This window comes from Bactrocera neohumeralis, chromosome 3 (genome assembly GCF_024586455.1).
Source record: "Bactrocera neohumeralis isolate Rockhampton chromosome 3, APGP_CSIRO_Bneo_wtdbg2-racon-allhic-juicebox.fasta_v2, whole genome shotgun sequence".
NCBI lineage: Eukaryota > Metazoa > Arthropoda > Insecta > Diptera > Tephritidae > Bactrocera > Bactrocera neohumeralis.
The window spans coordinates 64,490,394-64,513,017 of record NC_065920.1 but is presented as its reverse complement, the minus strand read 5'-3'; the positions used below and the strand labels follow the sequence as shown (position 1 = coordinate 64,513,017).

Here is a 22,624-nt window from a genome sequence, read left to right as displayed (position 1 = left end):
CATTTCCACTATAATCGACAGTAATTTACGGCGTGGGCTCCGATCTTTATCTGCTCAGGGCAAGTTGCCTCTTTAGTAGTCTCCCGAAATATTAGTGAAAAGTCTTTGGTTGCTACAACAAAATCAATAACTGTTTTCACGGCATAATTATTAAAAAATAATAATAATTTAAGTACATGTGTGCTTAACTGCAAGAAACGAGATTTTTTAGGTTAAGTTGCACGCTAAGCAAATATAAATTATCAAATACAAATTATCAGCCAACAAATTCAATTGCAACGAAAGAATGTTAAAAGTGTCAACAAAGTTGAAGTAAAAATATGAAGTTTTAAAAACTCTAATTTGCGAAATTTTACAAACAACTTCGTTAAATTTCGACAATTTTTGACAAAATCAGTACGTCGGCCAGCCTTATATTTGGTACATACACACATTATCTAATATCAGTAGCATAAATTATTGTATTGATTTGTGAATATATATGTATGCCACGTAAGAACATCTACATTAACATATATACTTATTTAACTGTTTGTCTTTTATATACTAAGTATATATGCACGTGCCTTGTTTTATAAACTTTTTTAAATACATTATAAACATATGATTAAAATATTAAGCCTTCATATTATTCGTTATTTCTTTTAAAAATGTGGTGCATTTTATTTATATATATTTTTTTCGTACACTATATATATATGTATATATAAATGTATGTATATATTGTTACGCAGTGATAAAATGTTCAAAAACGTTTACATAAATTACAATTACTACATTTTATATCGACATAATAACGCGTGCATGAATGCAAATACAGTTTGACTCGCCCTTTACCGGTTTAGGAAAGAAAACAAAAAAATAAAATAAAAAAAACATTAAAAAATAATAATAAAGTGAAAAACATTAAAAGAAAATATTAATTTAAAAAAAGACAAAATATATAACAAATAAAAATAGATTAAAAATATAATTAAAAAAAAAAAATTTTTAAATCTGTTAAAAAAAAATAATAAATAATATATAACAAAAATACACAAAATTACCAAAAAAAAACTAAAATAATTTAAAAATATCAGCAAAATTATCTAATTATCAATACTAAAAAGTACAAAAACGAAAAAAAATTGAAAAAATGCACAAAAAATTAAATACAAAATAAAAAAAATAAAAAATATTTGAATATACATATGTATGTATGTATGTATATAATAATAAATAAAAAAGAACAACATTTTGAGAAAATAATAAATAGTTATATTTGACAATCATAAGTCCACATAGCGCGCCATTTCGTTAAATAAAAGTGTAATTGTCAATAAACATAGGAAATAACAATAAGTTGCACAATAAATTTTCTAAAAACAAACAAGTAGTAATTTAATTATGCTCACAATAGCCTTTACAAACATAAATATATGTACTTTTATTTATAATAAGTGCGTTGTTTTAAACTCTAAGCAAAATTAGCAATTATTTTCATTATCAAAAACATTACAAAATTACATAAATTTGAAAAGGTCAATTTATTGCTAAATATTATAATTTTTTTCTCGCTTGCTACAAACGAGTTTTTCGTTACACGAAACGTTTTACATATTTTTCTCTTATTCAATTGTCTTTAACATAGCAAATTTCTTTAAGTCAGCAATTAATACGAAATTAGTGGCCTAGGTGGCGTAGGTATATAGATATTTGAGAATCTCACAAGCTTCTAGCATTCTCCACGCAGGACTCGCAGCAAAATAGCTCATTCGCAGAATACAATAAATCTTCTAAACTATGTGTTTTTGTTTTATATTGTATATATACGTTTGTATTTATATGTATAAACAGCAAATACATTAATTCGTTTTGTTTGTATGTAAATACCTACGAGCGTAAATGTAAAATACGCAGTCTGTTTTCAAATCGTTTACTACCAAAAAATTGTTTTACTTTTAATCAGCAATTGTTATGTCTTTGTTATACATATTTATATAATAATATTGTTTTTGTTTTTTTTTTCTTTTTGCTTTTTGCACATTATCTTTTAATTGTTTATTGTGGCATCTTTATTGTTGTGTCCATTTTCAATGGTTTTAATATTATTGGCAAGATGCGATTGTTGTTGCGATTGATTTTGTTGTTTGAGTTTTTGTTTTTGCTCCAAAACGGACTTGTACGTGTAGAGCGACTGTAGTGGCACATGTAATAACTCAATGATTTGTGTGAAATGAACTTCTGCAAGAAAAAAAAGGAAAATTAAATACAATTTAAGTGAGCAAAAAGGCATTACTTTTAAAAGTAAACTGATTTGTAACTAGTAATATATAGAAAACTAAATTATAATAAACACAAAGCCTAATGAGGTGAATACTGACTTTTATAAAAGCAAAAATCAATAACCTAACCTTAAAAAATGTAAACTAGTAATATATTGAAAACTGAATTATAATAAACGTAGAGCCTAATGAGCTAAATATTGACTTTTATAATACTAAAAAAATCATTAACCTAACCTTAAAAAAAATAAAAATAAAAAAATAAATACTAAAAAAAATTAAAAATAGAAAAACATTAACTTCGACAGCGCCGACGCTATAATACCCTTCACAGCTGCATTTCATATAGCTTAAAAGGGCATAAAAAGATCTTTATCTTGATATTTATCGCTCAGTTTGTATTGTAGCTATATGATAAAGTGGTCCGATCTAAAAGATATGTTCAGAGATTGTATCGTTCCCTTAAATAATAAGCCCTGCACAACTTTGTGAAGATACCTTGTCAAATAATAAAGTTTCTAAAACAAGGACTTGATTTTGATTGAGCAGTTTGTATGACAGCTATATGCTATAGTGGTACGATTTGAACAACAAATTGTTCGAAGAAATTCTTGCCAAATTTCGTGAAGATATATCGTAAAATAAAAAAGTTTTCCATACAAGGATTTGATTTCAATAGGTCGGTTGTATGGCAGTGATATTCTATAAGTGACCAATCTGAGCAATTTTTTCGTTGTTGTTGTAGCGGCAGAGTTCTGCCGAATTGACAGTCCTTGGCCGGATAAAAATCCGGGTCCGTTCCCGTTACGTAGACCCGACTGTCGTGGGAACGGCAATTTTTTTTCGTAGATCAATGCGCTGCCTTGATCCATGTCGAATTTCGTGAAGATACTTTTTCCAATCAAAAAATGTTCGATAGAACGACTTCTTTTTTTACGATCAATTTCAATGGCAGTTATATCTAAGAGTTGCTCGATATTGGCGGTTCCGGCAAATGAGCAGCGTCTTCGTGAGGAAAGGATAGATATATTTTAGACCGATATCTCAAAGACTGCTGCGTTTGTAGAAATAGACGGACGGACATGGTTAAACCGACTCAGCTCAGGTCTTACGCGTTTTCTGCTGGATGTTTCAAACTTCAAACTTAATAACCACCATCAAGGGAACAAAAATTATTAACATAACATCAGAAATTAAAAAAAAAAAAATAAAATAAACCTCTGTAAACACAATATATAGCTTTGACAACGAGCACTCACCATTTTCAGGCGTTATATAGCCATGTCTGATTAGAAAATCGATAACCACCGGACAGCTGGTTGTCTTGAAATCCGGTGTAAATACACGTTCCACACACTCTTTGGCTGGTAATAGCTCAAAAGCTTGCACCTCACCATCAGCATTTTGTGGTACAAAATCCAATGGAAGCTCTAAATCGAAAACATATTCGGTATTTGGGAATAAACCTTGATCACTTTCGAAAAAGAATGAAACACAACCGGCTGAAACGAGATTTTTGACCAGATCACTTGGAATGGATGCCTCTTCAGCTGCCTCTTTAATAGCAGTCTCTTTAATGCCATAGCCCACCGATAAACCGCCGCCAACCATATTATCCCATTTACCCGGCCATGTCTCTTTGGTATTAGAACGTTGTTGTAGCCAAATACAAAGACCCTGCGTTGGATGTTGTACATAACCATTAATATCTACACCATATTTGCGTACACCAAATAATGGTGTGGCCGAACGATCCATTTTCAATAGGCTACGATACTCCGATTTCACTTCATAATACTGTAATGCATTGAAAAATTCTTATTATACATAAGTGCAGCTTATATGGTAAACAAATAGTTGGAATTACCTCATCACGCCAACCTTGGAGTGCGGAAAAAATGCCCTTAGAACGTAAATCACGTAATACTATATCGACTTGCTTTGTGCGTTCAGCATAGTCACGGAATGCAGGATTTAACTCGACTATACCCTGTTTAAAGTATGAAATTTAATTTTGTATTTTATTTAAGAAATATTGCTAACAGGCAGCTGCTTACCTGTTTGGTAAATTCACAATTGCGTATGCAGAATATTTCGGGATAACGTTGCAGCTGCTTGATGACATCGGCCTTGACAAGACCAACTTGTTCGCCTTCAACCAGGAATGGACGTATGTCTCCCTTTTGAAAACCTGTAAAGGAATGTCGATTAATTTATTTAAAATAAAACAAAATCAAGAAAATGCAATTTTTATAGACACACATAACTAGTAATGAATAAAAACCAGTTATTGGTAATTGAAGAGAGGGACGGGGAGGTAGTTCGAATGTTGTTCTATGCAAATTTTAACTTCTGATCTGATAGAATTGATAATATATAATAAAATAGCATATTACCTTAATACAAATTTACCGTTTGTTTACAAAAATCGACACTTAAAGGTTGTCAAAAGAAGGATAACCACCTACTGAGCGTAATTTAAAAATTAAATATTGTTATTTTATACCCTGAACAGTGTATATTAATTTTGTTAGGAAGTTTGTAATACCCAGAAGGAAACGTCGGAAATCCTTTGAATTATATATATTAATTGTCAAAGTGACGAGATGAATCGATTTAGCTATGGCCGTCTGTCTGGCAGCATATATCCGAACTAGGCATTCTTGAGATATCGAAATTTTACTAATGTTCTTTTCTACCTAAAAAGCTGCTGATTTGTCGGTATCGCTGATATTAGATCAATTTAGCATATAGCTGACATACAAACATACCGATCAAGTTCTTATATCGAAGACTTTTTTATTTCACAAACTATCTTCACGAAATTTGAAATGGATTATTATTGTTGTTGTTGTAGCGGCATAAAACATTTCTGACGTTATTTCAAGGAATGGTGCCGAGTTGACAGTCATTGGCCGGATAAAAATCCGGGTCCGTTCCGGTTACTTAGACCACACCGTCGCGACGCGTCGTGGGAATGGATTATTGCCTACGGCAGCGACAATCGCTACAATTTTCGAACATATTGTTTAGATTGGACTACTTTAGCATATAGCTGCCATGCAAACTGAACGAGAAAATCAAAATAAATATCTTTTGATACCCTTTAATATTATAAAAAATGCTGCTGGGAAGGGCATTATAATTTCGGTGCAAACGAAGTTAACGTTGTTTTTTTTGAACAAAATAAAAAAGCAACAGCAAATTAGATAAGGTATTTACACGTACATATGTGTATGCATACCTTTGGCCAGTTTTTTTGGCACACGAATGGTCAAACAAAGAGAAACAAGCAAATTAATTGTTTATAAACTGCGACTTTGCACATAATAGATGCGAATAATAAGCAATGAGCAGCTGTAAAAAATGTCAAACAGATACGAAAAGTAACAAATAAGTGCAGAAAAGCCATTTAATCAAACGTTTTCAAAGTATAAATTGTTTTAAGGCGCAAAGTAAGATAATTAGTTATTACTGGGTTATAAATTGCTGATTCTTTAAGCTTTTTACTTGACGTACATATGTATGTACATATATGCTTTTATATACATATAATTGCAATCAATCGTGCTACTTTCAAGAATTTACAATGGAATTATATTCTATACTTTTTAGCAGCTGTCGTGAGTGGTAACCATTGAATATTGGTATAAAATGATTTATATGCATTTATTTATCTAATAAAAATTGCAAATTTATACAAAATAAACATGCCGTCAGTGTTAATTAGTACAAAATAATAAAAATACATATTTATTATTTTATGATAATTTTTAATAAAAATGTTTGCTTATATAAATTAGATATTAGAAATTTAATTTAGCCTCAGCGAAATTATAGCAACCCTTTCAAACCCGTTAATTATGTTTCTATTCACAATTTTATTCTATTAGTGAACCATCTCTCTAATAGCTTTCCTACATATACAGGTACTATTTATACGCGACACAATCTGTGCAGATCCTCGCAATAAAAATACGTATGTTTGTGTGTGAATGCATATTCAACGTTTTGTCTATTTGTGGTCGACACATAGGAATCTTTGTGTGTACACTACACAATGTCAAGCTCATTCAAGGTGACTTAGAAAATTATAATTGTTGATGGCGCCAAGTATGGTGAACAAAGTTATTGGTCCTTCTTCCGGACACAATGCTATTGGTCTGGCACAGATTGTAGTAGAAGTGTTGGCCATCAAATGAGTAATTGAGTTTAGTCTTACACATACATACTTTCTATGTAAACAGTATGTAGTTGTCAAAGGCAAACACGCTAACAAACTTTATTTGGCAGCCAAAGATAATGAATGCACTTATGTACATTTTATAACAATGTAGCTCGGTGTATATGTTAGCGCATATGCCTTGAATGTACATTACTCTATCTGCCAACTGTGCCAGGCGACGTCATATAGAATTATGACTCACAATTGCGACCTGATCGCATCTAAGGTGTGAGTGAAGATATTTACTTTACTTTTACACACGTATGTAAGTGGATCAGGTATACAAGTATATATGTTTTATTGTAGAGAAAATTTATGTGTAATGTAAGGTAATAGTTGTTAATAACTTCAACAATAACTACCTTACAATTTTATACTAATACCTCTAACTTTTTTATATGAATCAATAAAGATAGCGCAAAATGTCTAAAATATAGCTTAGAGATCATTATGTTTATATTAACACTCTTATGGTATGAAATATAATCATATATAAGTGCAATAGGTGCCCCAAATGTTTGGATTCGAAATGTATTGCAATTAGCGTATCATACATTATTCACTCACATTCCGCATGATATGACTTAGATGAAAGTGAAGCGTCGAATATTGATTAGCGAAGGACGGGAGTAAAATATGTGAAATAACCGCAATCAAAAAGATTACAAGCAGAATAATGCAAAATGTATACATAAATATATTAACGCATCATTGTATATAAATACGATCATGTCTAAACACTTGTGAATTATCACAAAAATAAAATAGGGCAGACAGGCACGCGAATGGCCGAAGATAATTACATGGATACTTTTCATGGTGATAAGAACAATATCAGATGATTGATTCAAAAAATCAACAAAAAGAATTAATCAATTTTGGATCCAAATACAACGACCATATTTTTTTAATTTGACAGGAAATGAGGATTTCTCGCTTAATTTGCTTATCTTTTTATATAAATTTACGGGGAAATAAAGTTTTATTAAAGAATATCTTTTGGGCAGAATGCAGCTTTGCGAAATATATGGTAGGCGTTATACCAGGAATATATACCGATGTGCAAAATTTGAGACCATCTACAGTAAATAGTGGATATTTTCGGCTTTGTCCTTTCTCACTTTGAATTAGTTATGTATAAGCCACATTGTGCTTACTGGCCACACCCAAGAGCTTAAAACACATAAAATTTAGAACAAAATTAAGACATTGGAGGAATTTATAAAAAAATGTAGTGTATAAGAACTATACTAAGTAAATTTAAGTAAATCGGTAGTAAAATATAATTAATATCACACTGTGAAAATATAATATGTGTTTTTAACACGTTTTACGACAAGTCCATACGAAATATTTCCACATATATATTTTCTACATATATGGATGAAGTCAGCTAATCAGGATAATGACTACTTTGCAACATTCTTTATAATATATTCCAAAGTTAGAACAAATATAAGGTTGTCCTAGTTCACCATGAAATATTAATATATGCATATTTTTTTCGTTCCTTGTGTTGCTATACATACCCGAAGGACAATCTGATCAGAATTTTACATACATACATACATACATACTAACATTAAGTTTGTACACAAATCGATGAAAGGATATGATTATTTTTGCCCGTGGGAATTCTGTATTTATATGTGTATTATATTTACTGCTGTACAGTTTTCACTTTTTCTTTAATATTATAGGCGTTATCAGTTTTTAAAACTAATATGTATATTTTTTATGGCATACCTGTTAAGTAGAAATTGTTAAACTTCTGCGCCAAATGATAAAGTCGGGACAATTTTACATTTATATCAGTTGAAGCCATCGCCAAAAACCCCAGCTTCTCCACTACGCCACTCACGGTACTTTCGCAAAGCCTTTATGTAATTTTTCAGTTCCTTCGAATCTTTTATAAATCTCACCCAATGTAATTTCTATTTAATCGCACCGAATTTCATCAGCAATAAAGATGAGAACAACCAACACATCAGAAAACAACTGACTGTTGGGATGGGAATTCGGTTTGTTGAGAACAGTTCGCCACTGCCAATTGTCACTATTCGTTTTGACAGTTTATTGTTTTTGTATCATGTTTTCTTATAAGAATATTTCTTTTTACTAATTTTTGTCTTTTTATATAAATATTTGTATATATATTTATTTAACATATTATTTACGTTTGCCATGCGCTCAAAATAAATATTTCTTTTAATTTTTTATTAAAAACGACTTGTGCTTGTTTTAATTCACAATAGTACTAGTTGTGAATTATCCTATTGAATATTTTCGTTGAGTTTCGGCGCACATGTACTTGACGTTTGCTGTCATCGCCGTCGGGTCGAAAAGAACGAGAAAAAAATTACAACTTAGTACCAACTACAAAATATAGGCAAAATTCTTACAGAAAGTAGAGTTTTTATAATCTAATAAGTGTACAAAAACAATGAGTGAAGACTATTTGAGTCAACCAATCTCGCTGGGGTCGTCATCATCAGGTAAGCGCTCCTGATGCATAAATATACGGTGGACACAATATACAGGGTGTACATTACGCAATTATTGTCACCTAGTCTGTAATCGCATTACAACGTATTTCCTTTAAACATTGATATTGTTTGAATATAAATGATTTTATTATCTTAAATAGCGGATGAGGTACGTCCCAATCGTTCGAGTGCAACAACCAGCACATTTGGTACACCTATTTCTCCATATTTGAATTATAACCCGCGTATATTGCAACAAGCACAGCCAGAATTTATTTTTCCGGAAGGTGCTAATAAGCAGCGCGGACGTTTCGAATTGGCTTTCTCACAAATTGGAAGTTCAGTAATAGTTGGCGCAGGGATAGGCGGTGTAGTTGGCTATTATAATGGTATGAAAACAACGGCGGCATTACAACAAACAGGCAAACTGAGGCGAACACAGTAAGCTTAATATAAATTATTTATATTTGAAATTAGTATGTATTTTACTAATAATTTAATTTTAATTTTAGATTACTTAATCATGTGTTGAAACAAGGCTCTGGCACCGCCAACACTCTGGGGACACTTGCCGTCATGTATTCAGCGTTCGGTGTACTTCTGCAAAATGTTCGAGGAGAAGACGACGATATCAACACAGTTATTTCCGGCACAGCAACTGGACTGTTATACAAATCGACAGGTGAGTAGTTAAAACATATTTTGCTACTAATTCATTAAATACATATTCTTTATTACAAAACAGCTGGCCTTCGAAAATGTGCAATAGGCGGTGGAGTAGGTCTAGGTGTATCAGCTGCGTATTGTCTGCTCCAATTGTTGCGAGCAAATTCAAATGGTTCTGGTTTAAAATTTCTGTAAATCTATATGAATTGCATAAAAACTGAACTGGACTGTGGCATACTGACTACGAAATTTTCTAAATACGATAAGTGGTTAGCGGCTAGTAGTGACTAGGTAACTCCATATAGTGGAGATAAATGGAGTTGCGTTATTCCCCTATGTAACGCGCTCAAACGTACATAGCAAATTTAAGTTGTAAGTTTTCCTTGCTTTATAACTTTTATTTTTTAATATTATTAGTTATTAGAATGTGATGAGTTAAGTTGAACAAACTAATACCGAAGACAATTTGCTTAATAAGTAATTATAATAGTACAACAATATAAATGCAAAAATTCACACAAAATTCTTTGCGCATTAAACAGAAGTGTGTTTACATAAACTTAAAAAAATAGTTGTACAGAAAATCATAGAAATATAAAATTGAAAATGATCACCGAAATAAAACTAAACGCTTTGCGTATGTCAAAACAAGAATTGCGAAAAGTATTTTTTCTTTCATAATAAAATGTGATGGTTAAGTGATTTCAGTTAAAGTTAAAAATTAAATCAATAAAAATATAAATTGTGGTATTGCCTTGAACCACAATGCTACAATGAAAAACGAAAATTTTAAAACTTTTCAAGTTTTATTTGCTGATAACAATGTTTACTCAACATATTTACTTATTATATATAATATTTATATTTATATATACCATAAAGTATTATTTATTAACGCCCTGCAACGCTGCCCTTTGTTTATCGATAGTAACGCAGACATTTAAATTTAATTGCATAATTCAAAGGCATCCGAAATGTTTACTGTTGCATCCAGTCACTTTAAAATGTATAATTTTATTGTGTTTTTAAAAATTCGCATCGCTGCCCTCAATTTAATGCAAACAGCAACCGATAGTAACAAGTTTATAGTAAATCGATATATAATTTAATAATACAAAGCGTTATGTAAAATGGAAATACCGAAATCCGCGAATCATTGTACTGCTTAAAGTTAATAATCTAAAACATCTGAGTCGGAACCAGTCAAAGCCAACACCTTCATGCCGGACTTCTCATCGATTATATTGTTCACCGGCGCTTCGCAACTGGTATCCAAAGTAGAACATGTGTGACAATGACAACTGCCAGCCTCCATGTACTCATAACGACGTGTTTCCTACAGCAATAAAGTACACAATATATTAAAATAATCTTATATATAGTTTTTACTCACTTCATCGGCTTCCGGATGGCAATTTCTCAGCACCGCTACAGCTGGTTGGCGTGTCGCATGTACACAAACGGGATGAAAAGAACGTTTGTATGGGAATTTCCAATCGGAAATCTCACTGGAGTCACAACGACCCCAACAGGAACGTACGCTCACATAATCCCAACACTCGCGACCCTGTGCATCCGCTTGTGTGATGCGGTATGTATAAAGCCGCTGGTGACAGCCGAGTGGTGCTGCTGTGGGACTGCTGTCGATCGGTTGTGCTTCAAGTAATTGACTCAATGACGGTGTTGCAATTGTAACGAACGCGACGAGTGCAAATGTATTCAAATATTTATTCTATATGCCAAAAAAATATTGTGTGACCGTTATAAAAAAATGTATTTAATAATGTAAGTATGTGTGTGTATGTTTTGTTCATACCATTTCAGTGACCGTTTTACGCTTATGATGATAGCTCTTTGCGGCGCACTGTGGCGAGCTGTTATGCAGAGCAGCGTAGAGAATGAAATGACTTGCATTTGCTTGTTGCGCCAGTCTTTTATACGTTTAAATTTTATTTATTTTGTCTATGTATAATGTCAAGAGCAAGCACGAAGTATTGTTGGCAAATCCTGTTACGCATCTAAGGACAAATAGAAAATGTGTCTGTGTGTACTTATATAATATATCAGTGGATCATTATAGGGTTTACATGTAAATACCTTTAAAAAGAAATTATACAGTGGAAGAGGTTGCAGACCCAGACCCTTCTCGGCTTTGTTTTTCTTATAATTGATCATTTAGAATCTTGTTGTTAAACGATATAAGACGATGTTCCGTGACTTACACCAGGTAATACGAAAACAAAAAGCCGTTCCCACGACAGCCGGGACTACGTCACCGGAACGGACCCGGATTTTTTATCCGGACTCTCAGCCGCAGCGAGAATATCTTTTCGTAATAAGAAAGTTTTTATCAAGAACTTATTTTTGATCGGTCGGCTAAAAGTGTCATATTTTCAAAATACATGTCTTCATCTTGGGCTATAGTCGTTTAAGTTACCAAACTTTTATTAATTTTGATTTTTTTTAAATATCACTAAATATAATTTTGTACAATTGCGTAAAAATTTGGTCAACATTACATTCAATGCCAAATGATGTAAAAAATAGTAGTTAAAAAATATCATCGTTTTTGCTCGTGAGCAATTCTTACACTCTTTGTTCGGTCATACGAATGCATTCGTTCATCGTCTGCTATAATTATTCACCCACTTGTAACTTCGATATCATCCAATCCGTTGCTGTCCCTACTGTCAAGCGCTGAAATTTTGTCATCTATTTGAATAAGTTCCTTTCCTCAATAATTTATTTCGATTTTAAATCAGTATATACGTAACCATGTGCCGTTTCTTGCCTTGATTCGTCATATGGATTCAGCTTTCATACTTCACATACTCGTATTTGGTTTTTGGTTAAGTACCGTTTTGACATGGTTTCATATTCATTCATATTACAAAGAATTTGTTTTTTGTTATATATTTTAAATTTTACTGTCACTTCTTGAAGATCAGCTGATCCACTTCATAAAGTAGCTACCAGAATTTTGTTTGATTTCGCAGGCATTGGTAGCCCTCTTTTTAACCTGTTAAACTGGCTTTTCAGGCGCGTCGTCGTATCTCATGGTGTGAACCGAAACGTTGCGAACGCAATTGTACGCGAAACCGACGATTCGGATCGGGACGCAGATCTTCGTGACGGTCCTCAATGACTGGTGCAAGTGCTGCCGCTGCGGCAATAACTATGCCAGCTGCATCTTCTTCATCGTCGGCATCGTCATCCTCATTCGGACTATCATAATCATCCATAGCGGCATCCTGCGCCTCCACTGAGGCATTCGACATAGAGATGGTCTCCGCATCGCGTGCCATAGCGCTTGCCAGCAGCCGTTGACGTCGCTCCTCCATCAAACGATGACGCTCCTTGTGTATGTAATCACGTTTATTCGGCAAGCCGGCTACATTGTTGGCCGTGAGCGCCGAGCGCACCACATTCATGTCGGTAGCTTCCATCCTGCGGTTTAGAAGCGCAATTATTTTACCCAAAATAAAGTAGAAGACAACTTAGTAGTCACTATTACAACTTACCACTCGTCCGTCTCGGCAACGTAGCATTCGGTGTGTGAAATTGTGGACACGCCATTGAAGCCGCCAATGGCGAAAATCATATCATCTATTATTTCAAGTCCGAAATTACTACGCGAATGATTCATTTCGCGTATGAACGACCAGGTTTGTGTGTCGGGATCATAACGTTCACCTGTAGAGAGACGCGCCGTGCCATTAAAACCGCCAATCACATAAAGTTGTCCACGAAAGGCTACACAAGATACGCCCGAACGACGATGATTCATATTCGGTATACGTGTCCAGATATTGTTGCCGGGATCATAGTATTCGGCACTGTCCAAACACTCTTGACCATTGAAGCCACCTACCATATGCAGAAATAGAAAATACTCATTAGTCGAGGAGATATGAACTCACGCTAAGCCAGAAAGTACAAATTTAAAGTAGAGAATTGTTCACAATACTGATTCAATATCTTATTGCCTAGTAGGAAAGAAAGATATGATCTTAGGAACCAGTTGCTGTATTTATCAATCGATATTAGAGTGCTTTCCAGCAAGTCTAACTATTCTAATGTGCTTTCGATATTGTATTTCCAAGACCCGTGGTTAGGGTACTATGCATATACCTTGAAACCTCCACCTCTTTAATGTCATTCTAATAATGAAGTGTCTTAGAAGTAACTATTTACTTTTCGAGTTTTGGCCGTCGTATTTAATAAAGTATCAAAAACATCCACTGATACAAAGTTGTACAGAGATCCCGAGGTTGATACCTCTAAAGGCTCTGGACAGGTTGTCATTATTGTAGCGGTGCTTAGGCGGCGAAGCGTAAGTTAATTGTCATCAAGGTCATCTAACGGGCGGTTCAAAAATGTATTGTTTCGACAGAGTTCAAGCGTAGGGAGTTAGACAAGTTCGTTTCATAGGCCTTGCAAAGAGATGGCTTGAGACATGCGGAAACACATTGAGAAGTTTCACCTGACCTGTACCGGTTGTGGAAGCGACATTCCAAACAAGCCACTAAAAGAATATACCAAGCTAACGCTTAACTGAAAATAAAAGCAATTTCGATTTCACTTTACTCCTCCTTCGTCTCACTCCCTCCCTTCTACATCTTATGCATGTCTTTTACAAAGCAATAAAGATAAAAATGCAAATCTTGTCTTAAAATAAACTTCTTCGAAATAAGCGTGACTATTTTGGAATGCGTCATTGAAGCCAGCAACCCTCTGTCCATACTTTTACTCACCCGTTGCATAAATTTTCCCCTTTAATGTGCATGCGCTTGCGTCAGATCGTTGCATATTCATAGGCGTTATAACGGTCCACTGATTCGTTTTCGGATTATAACGCTCGACTGTATTCAAACGATTATGACCATCATAGCCGCCGATGGCGTAGATGAGACCGTTAAGCTCAGCGACGCTAACATAGCAGCGACGGCAGTGCATTGGTGCAATCTAAATGGAGCAAAAAGAGTAAATGTTAGAAGAAAATAAATTTAAAGTTTTTTTGTAAATGTCAAATGAAAAAGAACAAGGTCAAGAAGGGGACTCTGATTTGTTGCAAGCTGCAGATTGTCTTAGATTAGGCATTTTTGGATGGTTAATTTGTTACTCAAAGATTTCACGTAAAATCAAGAATCCGGACCCTCGATCAATGATGTCGTCATCGAAAGAAAGTCGAGAGTTTTTGTGACCGACAAGATTTGATTGAAACTCAGAAATTTCTTTGCTGGTAAGACTATGATTAGAGGAATTTGGCTTGATTCTGTGACGTCGAAAAGAGTTTTTCGCGGCCAAGCATAAATTATTTCATATAAGCGGACCAAGATTTAATTGAAACTCAATGATTTTTGTGTTGGTGAGACTATAATTAGAAGAATTCGGCTTGGTTCCATGACATCGAAAAGAGCTCGAGAGTTTTTCGGGACCAAGCACATAAGCGGACCAAGATTTAATTGAAACTCAGAATTTTTTATGTGGTAAGACTATCATACAAAGATTCAGCTTGGTTCTAAGGGATTGAAAAGAACTTGAGAGTTTTTCGCGACCTAGGACAAATTTGTTCATATAACCGGATCAAGATTTAATTGAAACTCAGAAACTTTTGTGTTGGTAAGACTATGAATAGAGAGATTCGGGTAGGTTCTATGAGATTGAAAAGGACTCGATAGTTTTTCGAGACCAAGCACATATTTTTTCAAAAGCGCGCCAAGATTTAATTGAAACTCAGAAATTTTCTGCGTTGGTAGGACTATGATTCGAGGAATTTAGCTTGGTTCCATAACGTCGAAAAGAACTAGAGGGTTCTTCGCGACCAATTAATAATTTGTTCATATAAGAGGATCAAGATTTAATTGAAACTCAGAAACTTTTGTGTTGGTAAGACTATGAATAGAGAGATTCGGCTTGTTTCTATGAGATTTAAAAGGGCTCGAGAGTTTAACTGAAAGTCAGAGATTTCGATTGCGTGATGATTTCTTAATGCATACCTATTTTAATTTGATATCAAACTACATTTTGACTCACCTCCTTCCAATTCTTGCGCACCGCATCGAAGACACGACATGTATTGAAATATTCAACACCATCATAGCCACCGATCGAATAGATTTTATAACCAATGACGGCAGTGCCATGATAAGCACGCGGTCCGGCTGGATCTTCGGCCGGTATATTGACCCAACGATCGGCACGCGTATCATATGTTTCGATGCAACCCTTCGATGTGCCGCCACTCCAGCCGCCAATGGCGAAGATGACCTCATGCGGCAGCCTTGGCATGGCTAACGGTGGTGTGGTGAGCTTTTTGGAAAATGGCATACGAAATGGCACATATAAATTAGAGCTGATCGAAGAGAGAGAGAGAGGAGGGATAGATAATTGGTAAATACCTCGCCCGATGATGGATTCATTATATCCAAATCATACATAAATTTAAATGTCTCCACAATCAATGGTTTCGCATCGTCACACTGCAGTACATACGGATGCTCCTTCACCTCGTCCATGAAACACTACCGCAAGAGAGATTAGCGAACATGATTAGTTTTTTTGTACAAGAAGAACATAGTATGCGTATACCATCTGATCAAATTTGACTCGGATTGGTCTATAGAAAAAATATTCTCATATTCGTAAAACATTTTTAATTTTCGTGTAAAGTTTGATCTCTACTGCTTGGCAGCATGTTTTTTAAGACGCGTGTTCTTCCAATGGAATCACGGCTACGGAATCGTTGAAAATGTTGGAGAAGTGTTATGGAGAGTCTACTTTATCACGAAGACAAAGTATTTGAGTGACACAAAGCATTAAGTAAAAGTCTTGAAGTTATCGAAAACTAGCCTCAGAAGAGTAGTTCGTCCATTAAAAGTTTGAAAATAATCGAAAACTTTCCTCATGAGAGCAGTCCATACATTAAAGACGATAAATTCGTAAAAGTTAAAGAAGTAGTACTACAAAAGCGACCTGTTGGCATCAGAGAGATTGCAGAGGACCTCAACATCCTTTATGCAACATCTTTTATGGACATATTTTGAATAAAGCTTTGGGTATGAAGACAGTCAATGCTAGACTCGTACCAAAAGACCTGAATCCTTTGCAAAAACTTCAGGGGTCGCAAAGTAGATGCATGACAACGTAGCTGAGAATCGACTCAACATATTTTGAGTAAAGTTGTGGCTATGAAGCCTGTCAATGGTAGACTAGTAACAAAAGAACTAAACCTTTTGCAAGAACTTGGTAGAGGTCGCAAAATATAAGCTTGACAACGTAGCTGAGGACCCTACAAAAGAATTTTAACTGATGACGAGACGTAGGTTTATGAATATGATGTCGAAACTGTTCAACAATCCAGCAAAGACCGTTCCAAAAATGAGCCGAAACCGAAAAAACACGTTAAAGTTGGCCAAAAATCGAGTTGATACACATCGTTTTCTTTGATTACCGTGGTTTGGTTCTTCAGGAACTCGTTCTACATGGTAAAACGGTTCTGCTTGTTTTGAGCAGTCTACGTGAAGCAGTTTTTTGTAAACGACTGGATTCGTGGGAGAAAACTGATGGATTTTTCAATACGATAATTCGATAATTCTGCCTATACAACAACAAAATTAAGATTGTGGTCGACTTTTTGGCCAAACACGAAACAAAAGTCATCGCTGAGTCACTGTTATCGCCAGTTTTGGTTTTTTGGTAGTTTTTTCTGTTTTCGAAACTGAAAATTTTACTACAAGAAATGCGTCATGAGTCTATTAAAGCCATTAAAAGTCATTAGCTAAAGGTACTTAAGGCCATCCAAGCCGAGACTCGTAATAAGTGTGTGCAAAGTTGGATTAAAGGTGGTTAGGCTAATATTGGCTCAAAAGAAGGTTATAATAGAGCTTTGTTTTGAAAATACGTCATTCCCTGAAGGCATGGAAAGACATCCTACCAGAGCCTTATGCCAAGTGTACGGAAAATTGGATTAAACGTTGCTCAAAATGAGTCTATTTTGAAGGCGATATTAAATTTTTTTATTAAAATACTCGGAAATATTATCCTATTTTTAGTACGGGTCAAATTTGATCAGCTGTCATGCACATATGTACATACCTTTGGTGTCATCAAACCCAAGCGCACGCCCTGCATCAGTTGCGCCACATATTGTTTACGATTTTCTGGGTCGTGATCGATCCATTTGATGCACAGCTTCCATACGTGGTCCTCTTCGCGTGTATTCAGCTCATCGTCGCTAATAATGTCGTAGAAATCCTTTAAGCCCATTTCGAGTATGTCCTTATTTTTAGCGGCAACCTCAATGAAATAGCGCAGCAGATAATTTCGCGCTTTCGCATACAAGTCGTCGAGAAAGCGAAATCTGCAAACACACACACGCACACAAACAAGTGGCGTATAAGCAAAGCAATGCGGATGACGTAGCGCGTTGACGGTGAATTGATTGAGGCGATTAAGGTGCAAAAGATAATGCAAACAAATTAGTTAATAATAAAATATGTTCAATATTTGGACCAGCAGGAAACATTCTCATGGGTACATAGACATATGTGTATGTAAATATGTATGTATTGCCATACTCGCTTGTTCAATTATAAGTATGTCAAGTGCATTAAGCACCAATTACTTTCACTTTCAGCAAAACATTCTTACACACACACACACACATACACACACGCACCTAGCTGTATTGCCGCCAAATCCCCACCCACCTGGCGAATCCCATTATGCTGACACAATTCTCGGGCGTCAACATCGCGGCTAGATGCTGCTTACACAGCGTCACCAATCCAATCATGCCCACATAATCGGCCGAGATGAGCAACTCATGCACGTTCTCCGCATTGATGGTGCACTTGCGCAGGTACGCATACTGTATTAGCTGCTCCATAATGGCACCGCTCATGCCCGGTATGTGTACGGAACGATTCTCGTCACTCTTCGATGGCGATATGGTGGAATTGAAGCCAGTAAACTGTGCCCTTGGAAATGGCGAAGAGAAAAATTTAAATGTTTAATTAGAACTGTGAAAATATAGCAAATAGTTGTGGAAGAAGGACTTTAGGAACATGATAGGAAAATTAACTAGTCACTGTCTGGGGGCGACACACGCCCGCAGGATGGGGTTGACAGCACAAGAAAACTGAAGGAAATGTCTTAAGCAGGGTACCAGGGAAACGATTGATTGATTGATTGAAAGATGAGGAATGCACCGCGACCTTTGGTTTATTGTGCCCTCTCCTAACTCACATAGACTCACCTAGCCCCAGCGCATTGATAAAGTTCAATAGACTTCCGGGTGCTAATGAGGCTATGCGATCCCTATCCGGAAACATGGATCCAAGGGCCTTAGTCCTGCGTCTACAGACTGCGTCAGGCGGGGAAACAATGGAGAATCTCTTGTACACTTATCACCGATTGGCAAGACTACGCTGTAAGCAACTGCGGTCCCTACGCTATCATACACTGGAGGAGGTTTTGATAGTGAGGCCGCCGAGTCTGTTAAAATTCGCGTCAAGCGCAGACATCCTAAACGTTGACTACTTCTCTTGGACTTAACAACTGAACTCCATCTGGTAACGCAAAGGATCAAATTGGTCTATGCGTGGCTTATTGGCCAACCAGATTAACCTAACCTAACCTAATTTTAGAAATAGTTATAGCGAAGAAGTGGAGGTGAGAGTTATCTTTGAGGACCACGACATAACGGCCTGAAAAGTAACAAAAATCCTATCCAGCTCTTAAGTTCCTTTTATAAAGTCTGGTAAAATGAAATAAATTATAATTATAATCAATTTCTTCTTCTTCTTAATTGGCGTAGAAACCGCTTAAGCGATTATAGCCGAGTTAACAACAGCGCGCCAGTCGTTTCTTCTTTTCGCTACGTGGCGCCAGTTGGATATTCCAAGCGAAGCCAGGTCCTTCTCCACTTGGTCCTTCCAACGGAGTGGAGGTCTTCCTCTTCCTCTGCTTCCCCCGGCGGGTACTGCGTCGAATACTTTCAGAGCTGGAGTGTTTTCGTCCATCCGGACAACATGACCTAGCCAGCGTAGCCGCTGTCTTTTAATTCGCTGAACTATGTCGATGTCGTCGTATATCTCGACTAATCAATTTAGGTTTCGAAAATTCAGTTCGGGTAATTTTGATGTTAAAGATTTCCCACGCTCTGAATGACCAGTTTCGAAAACCAGTATCAAAATAATGGCAACCGTTGAGTCTGACCGTCATACAACTGTCTCTGTCGATTACCCAGGAACTAACATTGCATAACAAAACTTTTGAAAAAATTTATAATGGGTTTTTCAATAGGGATGCTACAAAACTAGACCTAAAAAAAGGACAGCAAAAGACGCCAAATATGTTCCCGCTTTTTTGACATTTCTCTTCAGTAAAGTTCATCATGGATCCAACAACGTTGGATGGCCGTCAAATCGTCCAGTCAGATCAACAATTGAGCGTCTAGGAAAAATTTTGAATCCACAGACACAGTACAAAATGTTCCTGAGCCAGTGAGACAAAGAAGTGCCCGCAGTGTCGTAGATCAAATTGACGCAAGACTGAAGCCGCTTGGCCACCAGAATCGTCGTATGTTCGTGAATTGGGCTGAGCAAAAACTTGAAAAATCAGCTTCGGCAATGAGGCTCATTTCTGGCTGAATGGCTTCGTCAATAAGCAAAATATGCATTACTGGTCAGGCAGCAATCCATACGTACTCCATGAGTCACCATTGCATACCGAAAAAATTACGGTTTAGTGCGGTTTATGGGGCGGCGGCGTCATTGGGCCGTATTTCTTCTGTGATGATCAAGAGCGGCACGTTAATGTGAATAGGAATCGCTACGTCTCAATGATAACCGAATATTTTTAGATGATATGGACTAGGACAAAACGTGGTTCTAACTGGACGGCGCCACAAGCCACACATCGAATATCACAATCGATTTATTGAAAACCAAGTTTGGAGAACGTGTTACCTCACGAAATGGCGCAGTCAATTGGCCGCCTCGGTCCCGCAATTTGACGTCGTTAGACAATTTCCTGTGGGACTACGTGAAGTCTCTGGTCTATGCCAACAAGTCAGCGACGAATATCGAACGAATCGGCAGTATCGGCCGATTTATGCTTGAAAGCCGTGGAAAATTGAGTTCAGCGTGTGACTTCACCCCGTTATAAAGCTGAATACAATAAGAAGCTCGATGTGTGGGTGCCAAACGAGTTTACCCAAAAAAATCCTCATTTCTATCTCAGAATTTCAAGTGGATGGTTACCGGTGATGGAAAGTGGTCCTCTTACGAAAATGTCAAGCGAAATCGGCCGTGATTGAATGGCTGTGATTCGGTTCAAACGATGGCCAAACGGGAATTGACGACGAAGATAGTTTTGCTAAATATTTTGTGATATTATCAGAGAATAATCTACTTTGAACAGCTGCCCTACAGCCAAACCCCTTAATTCTTAGCAAATCTTTCAGTAGTCGCCTACTATCTTTTTATTGGCTTTGGCCAATATGAGAAGAATTGTCTTCCAGCAGGACAACGGCAGACCACACACATCGATAGTGACTCGTCAGAAGCTGAATTGTGAGCCTCTTATGTATCCTTCCTATACTTCAGATGTGGCACAAGATTGTTACTACCTCTTCCTGTCTAAGGCAGGAATTTTCGCTGGTGGAAAATCCGTCTCAAGAGAAGCTTGATCTGAGGAAGATTTACATACGTTTCTTTGCATATTGACAACGGCGAATATTGCAGTCGATGGAACGATGAGCTCTACCAGATATACGATGACATTGACATAGTTCAGCGAATTAAAAGACAGCGGCCACGCTGGCTGGGTCATATCGTCTGAAATGGATGAAAACACTCCAGCTCTAAAGCTCGGCGCAGTACCCGCCGTGGGAAGCAGAGTAAAAGGGAGACCTCCACTCCGTCGGAAGGACCAGGTGGAAAAGAACCTGGCTACACTTGGAATCCCCAATTGGCGCCAAACAGCGAAAAGGAGGAACGACTGGTGGGCTGTTGTAAACTCGGCTGTAATCGCTTACGCGGTGTCTACGCCAATAAAAGAGAAGATTTGGATATACACAACCGGATTTTTCGAGTAACGAGCCAGAGGAATGAAGAATTTTGCTACAATTTATGTTTTTTATTTTTCAAAGACGGGCATCTTTTCGAAGGTATTCTGGAATGCTAAAGACCATATCACGAAAATTTTAATCAATCAATATCATGATTTCTAAAGATCACGTTGTTTTCCTTGAAATATTTAACATATTTGAAAGCTCGTGAAAACGAACTAATTTTATATACGACCGACGTTCCTCGGTTCAACTATATTCAGTAATATCTGCTTTTCTATTCGTATATTTCTAGCGCCACAAGTTGATCTAACTAAGTTATACTAATTCCCGCATTTAATATATGCGTACACACAAAAAAATATGAATAGATCGGCCGCCATTTACCAATCCTTGCAACTCACCTAAAATACGAACTGCATGCGCTCATAATGGCGCGATGTACATTGAAGGATGCATCGGACACCGAAACCACGGCATCACATAATAAATTGTTGCGTCGCAGCTCGTTCAGTGTGTTGAGCGCATGATCGCTCATGGTGGCGCTGAGGGAACGTTTCGGTGCGCTCAACGTCAACGGATCGTCAACGTCATCATCGTCCATCTCGTGATCGATTTCGGGCATTACGACACCCTCGTCGTGTATATGTTGATTATTGTTGTTGTTGTTGTTGCCAAAAAAATTATCACGTGCGCGATTTAAAAGATTTGCCATTATTTTTACTATATTCCGTTATGAGTGCTAGCTAACGGACGCTTGACGTAGGAGAGCAACTAACACCGGAGAAAGCAATACCGATTCGTACCGACGCAAGTGACTTGAAAAGGAAATGCAACGTGACCCGATTAGCGATACGCGCATGTGCAGCGAACGTGGACCTCAGCGAACTTCAGTGGCGTACGCTGT

At 36.4% G+C, this 22,624-nt stretch overlaps 4 protein-coding genes across 4 annotated transcripts; 1 reads left to right on the top strand and 3 right to left on the bottom strand.

The window, feature by feature from the left end:
* Window positions 1–626: 626 nt before the first annotated feature.
* LOC126753993 (uncharacterized) lies at window positions 627–8,496 on the bottom strand. Its single transcript, XM_050465811.1, has 5 exons — window positions 8,236–8,496; window positions 4,322–4,455; window positions 4,132–4,254; window positions 3,524–4,061; window positions 627–2,223 (listed from the first exon to the last, which is right to left on the bottom strand). Exons 1-5 carry the CDS (start codon window positions 8,312–8,314, stop codon window positions 2,033–2,035), a joined length of 1,065 nt encoding a protein of 354 aa, XP_050321768.1. The 5' UTR covers window positions 8,315–8,496; the 3' UTR covers window positions 627–2,032.
* A 301-nt stretch (window positions 8,497–8,797) lies between these two features.
* LOC126753999 (mitochondrial import inner membrane translocase subunit Tim23) lies at window positions 8,798–10,295 on the top strand. Its single transcript, XM_050465818.1, has 4 exons — window positions 8,798–8,984; window positions 9,137–9,416; window positions 9,488–9,657; window positions 9,721–10,295. Exons 1-4 carry the CDS (start codon window positions 8,933–8,935, stop codon window positions 9,834–9,836), a joined length of 618 nt encoding a protein of 205 aa, XP_050321775.1. The 5' UTR covers window positions 8,798–8,932; the 3' UTR covers window positions 9,837–10,295.
* A 133-nt stretch (window positions 10,296–10,428) lies between these two features.
* LOC126754000 (thyrostimulin beta-5 subunit) lies at window positions 10,429–11,615 on the bottom strand. The gene is made up of 3 exons (XM_050465819.1): window positions 11,458–11,615; window positions 11,035–11,373; window positions 10,429–10,977 (listed from the first exon to the last, which is right to left on the bottom strand). The coding sequence occupies exons 1-3, from the start codon at window positions 11,458–11,460 to the stop codon at window positions 10,813–10,815; spliced, it is 507 nt and encodes a 168-aa protein (XP_050321776.1). The 5' UTR covers window positions 11,461–11,615; the 3' UTR covers window positions 10,429–10,812.
* Window positions 11,616–12,441: 826 nt separating this feature from the next.
* Window positions 12,442–22,449, bottom strand: LOC126753982 (kelch-like protein 10). The gene is made up of 8 exons (XM_050465788.1): window positions 22,122–22,449; window positions 18,353–18,622; window positions 17,739–18,003; window positions 16,043–16,165; window positions 15,678–15,953; window positions 14,396–14,606; window positions 13,163–13,508; window positions 12,442–13,088 (listed from the first exon to the last, which is right to left on the bottom strand). The coding sequence occupies exons 1-8, from the start codon at window positions 22,430–22,432 to the stop codon at window positions 12,677–12,679; spliced, it is 2,214 nt and encodes a 737-aa protein (XP_050321745.1). The 5' UTR covers window positions 22,433–22,449; the 3' UTR covers window positions 12,442–12,676.
* Between the last annotated feature and the right edge of the window lie 175 nt (window positions 22,450–22,624).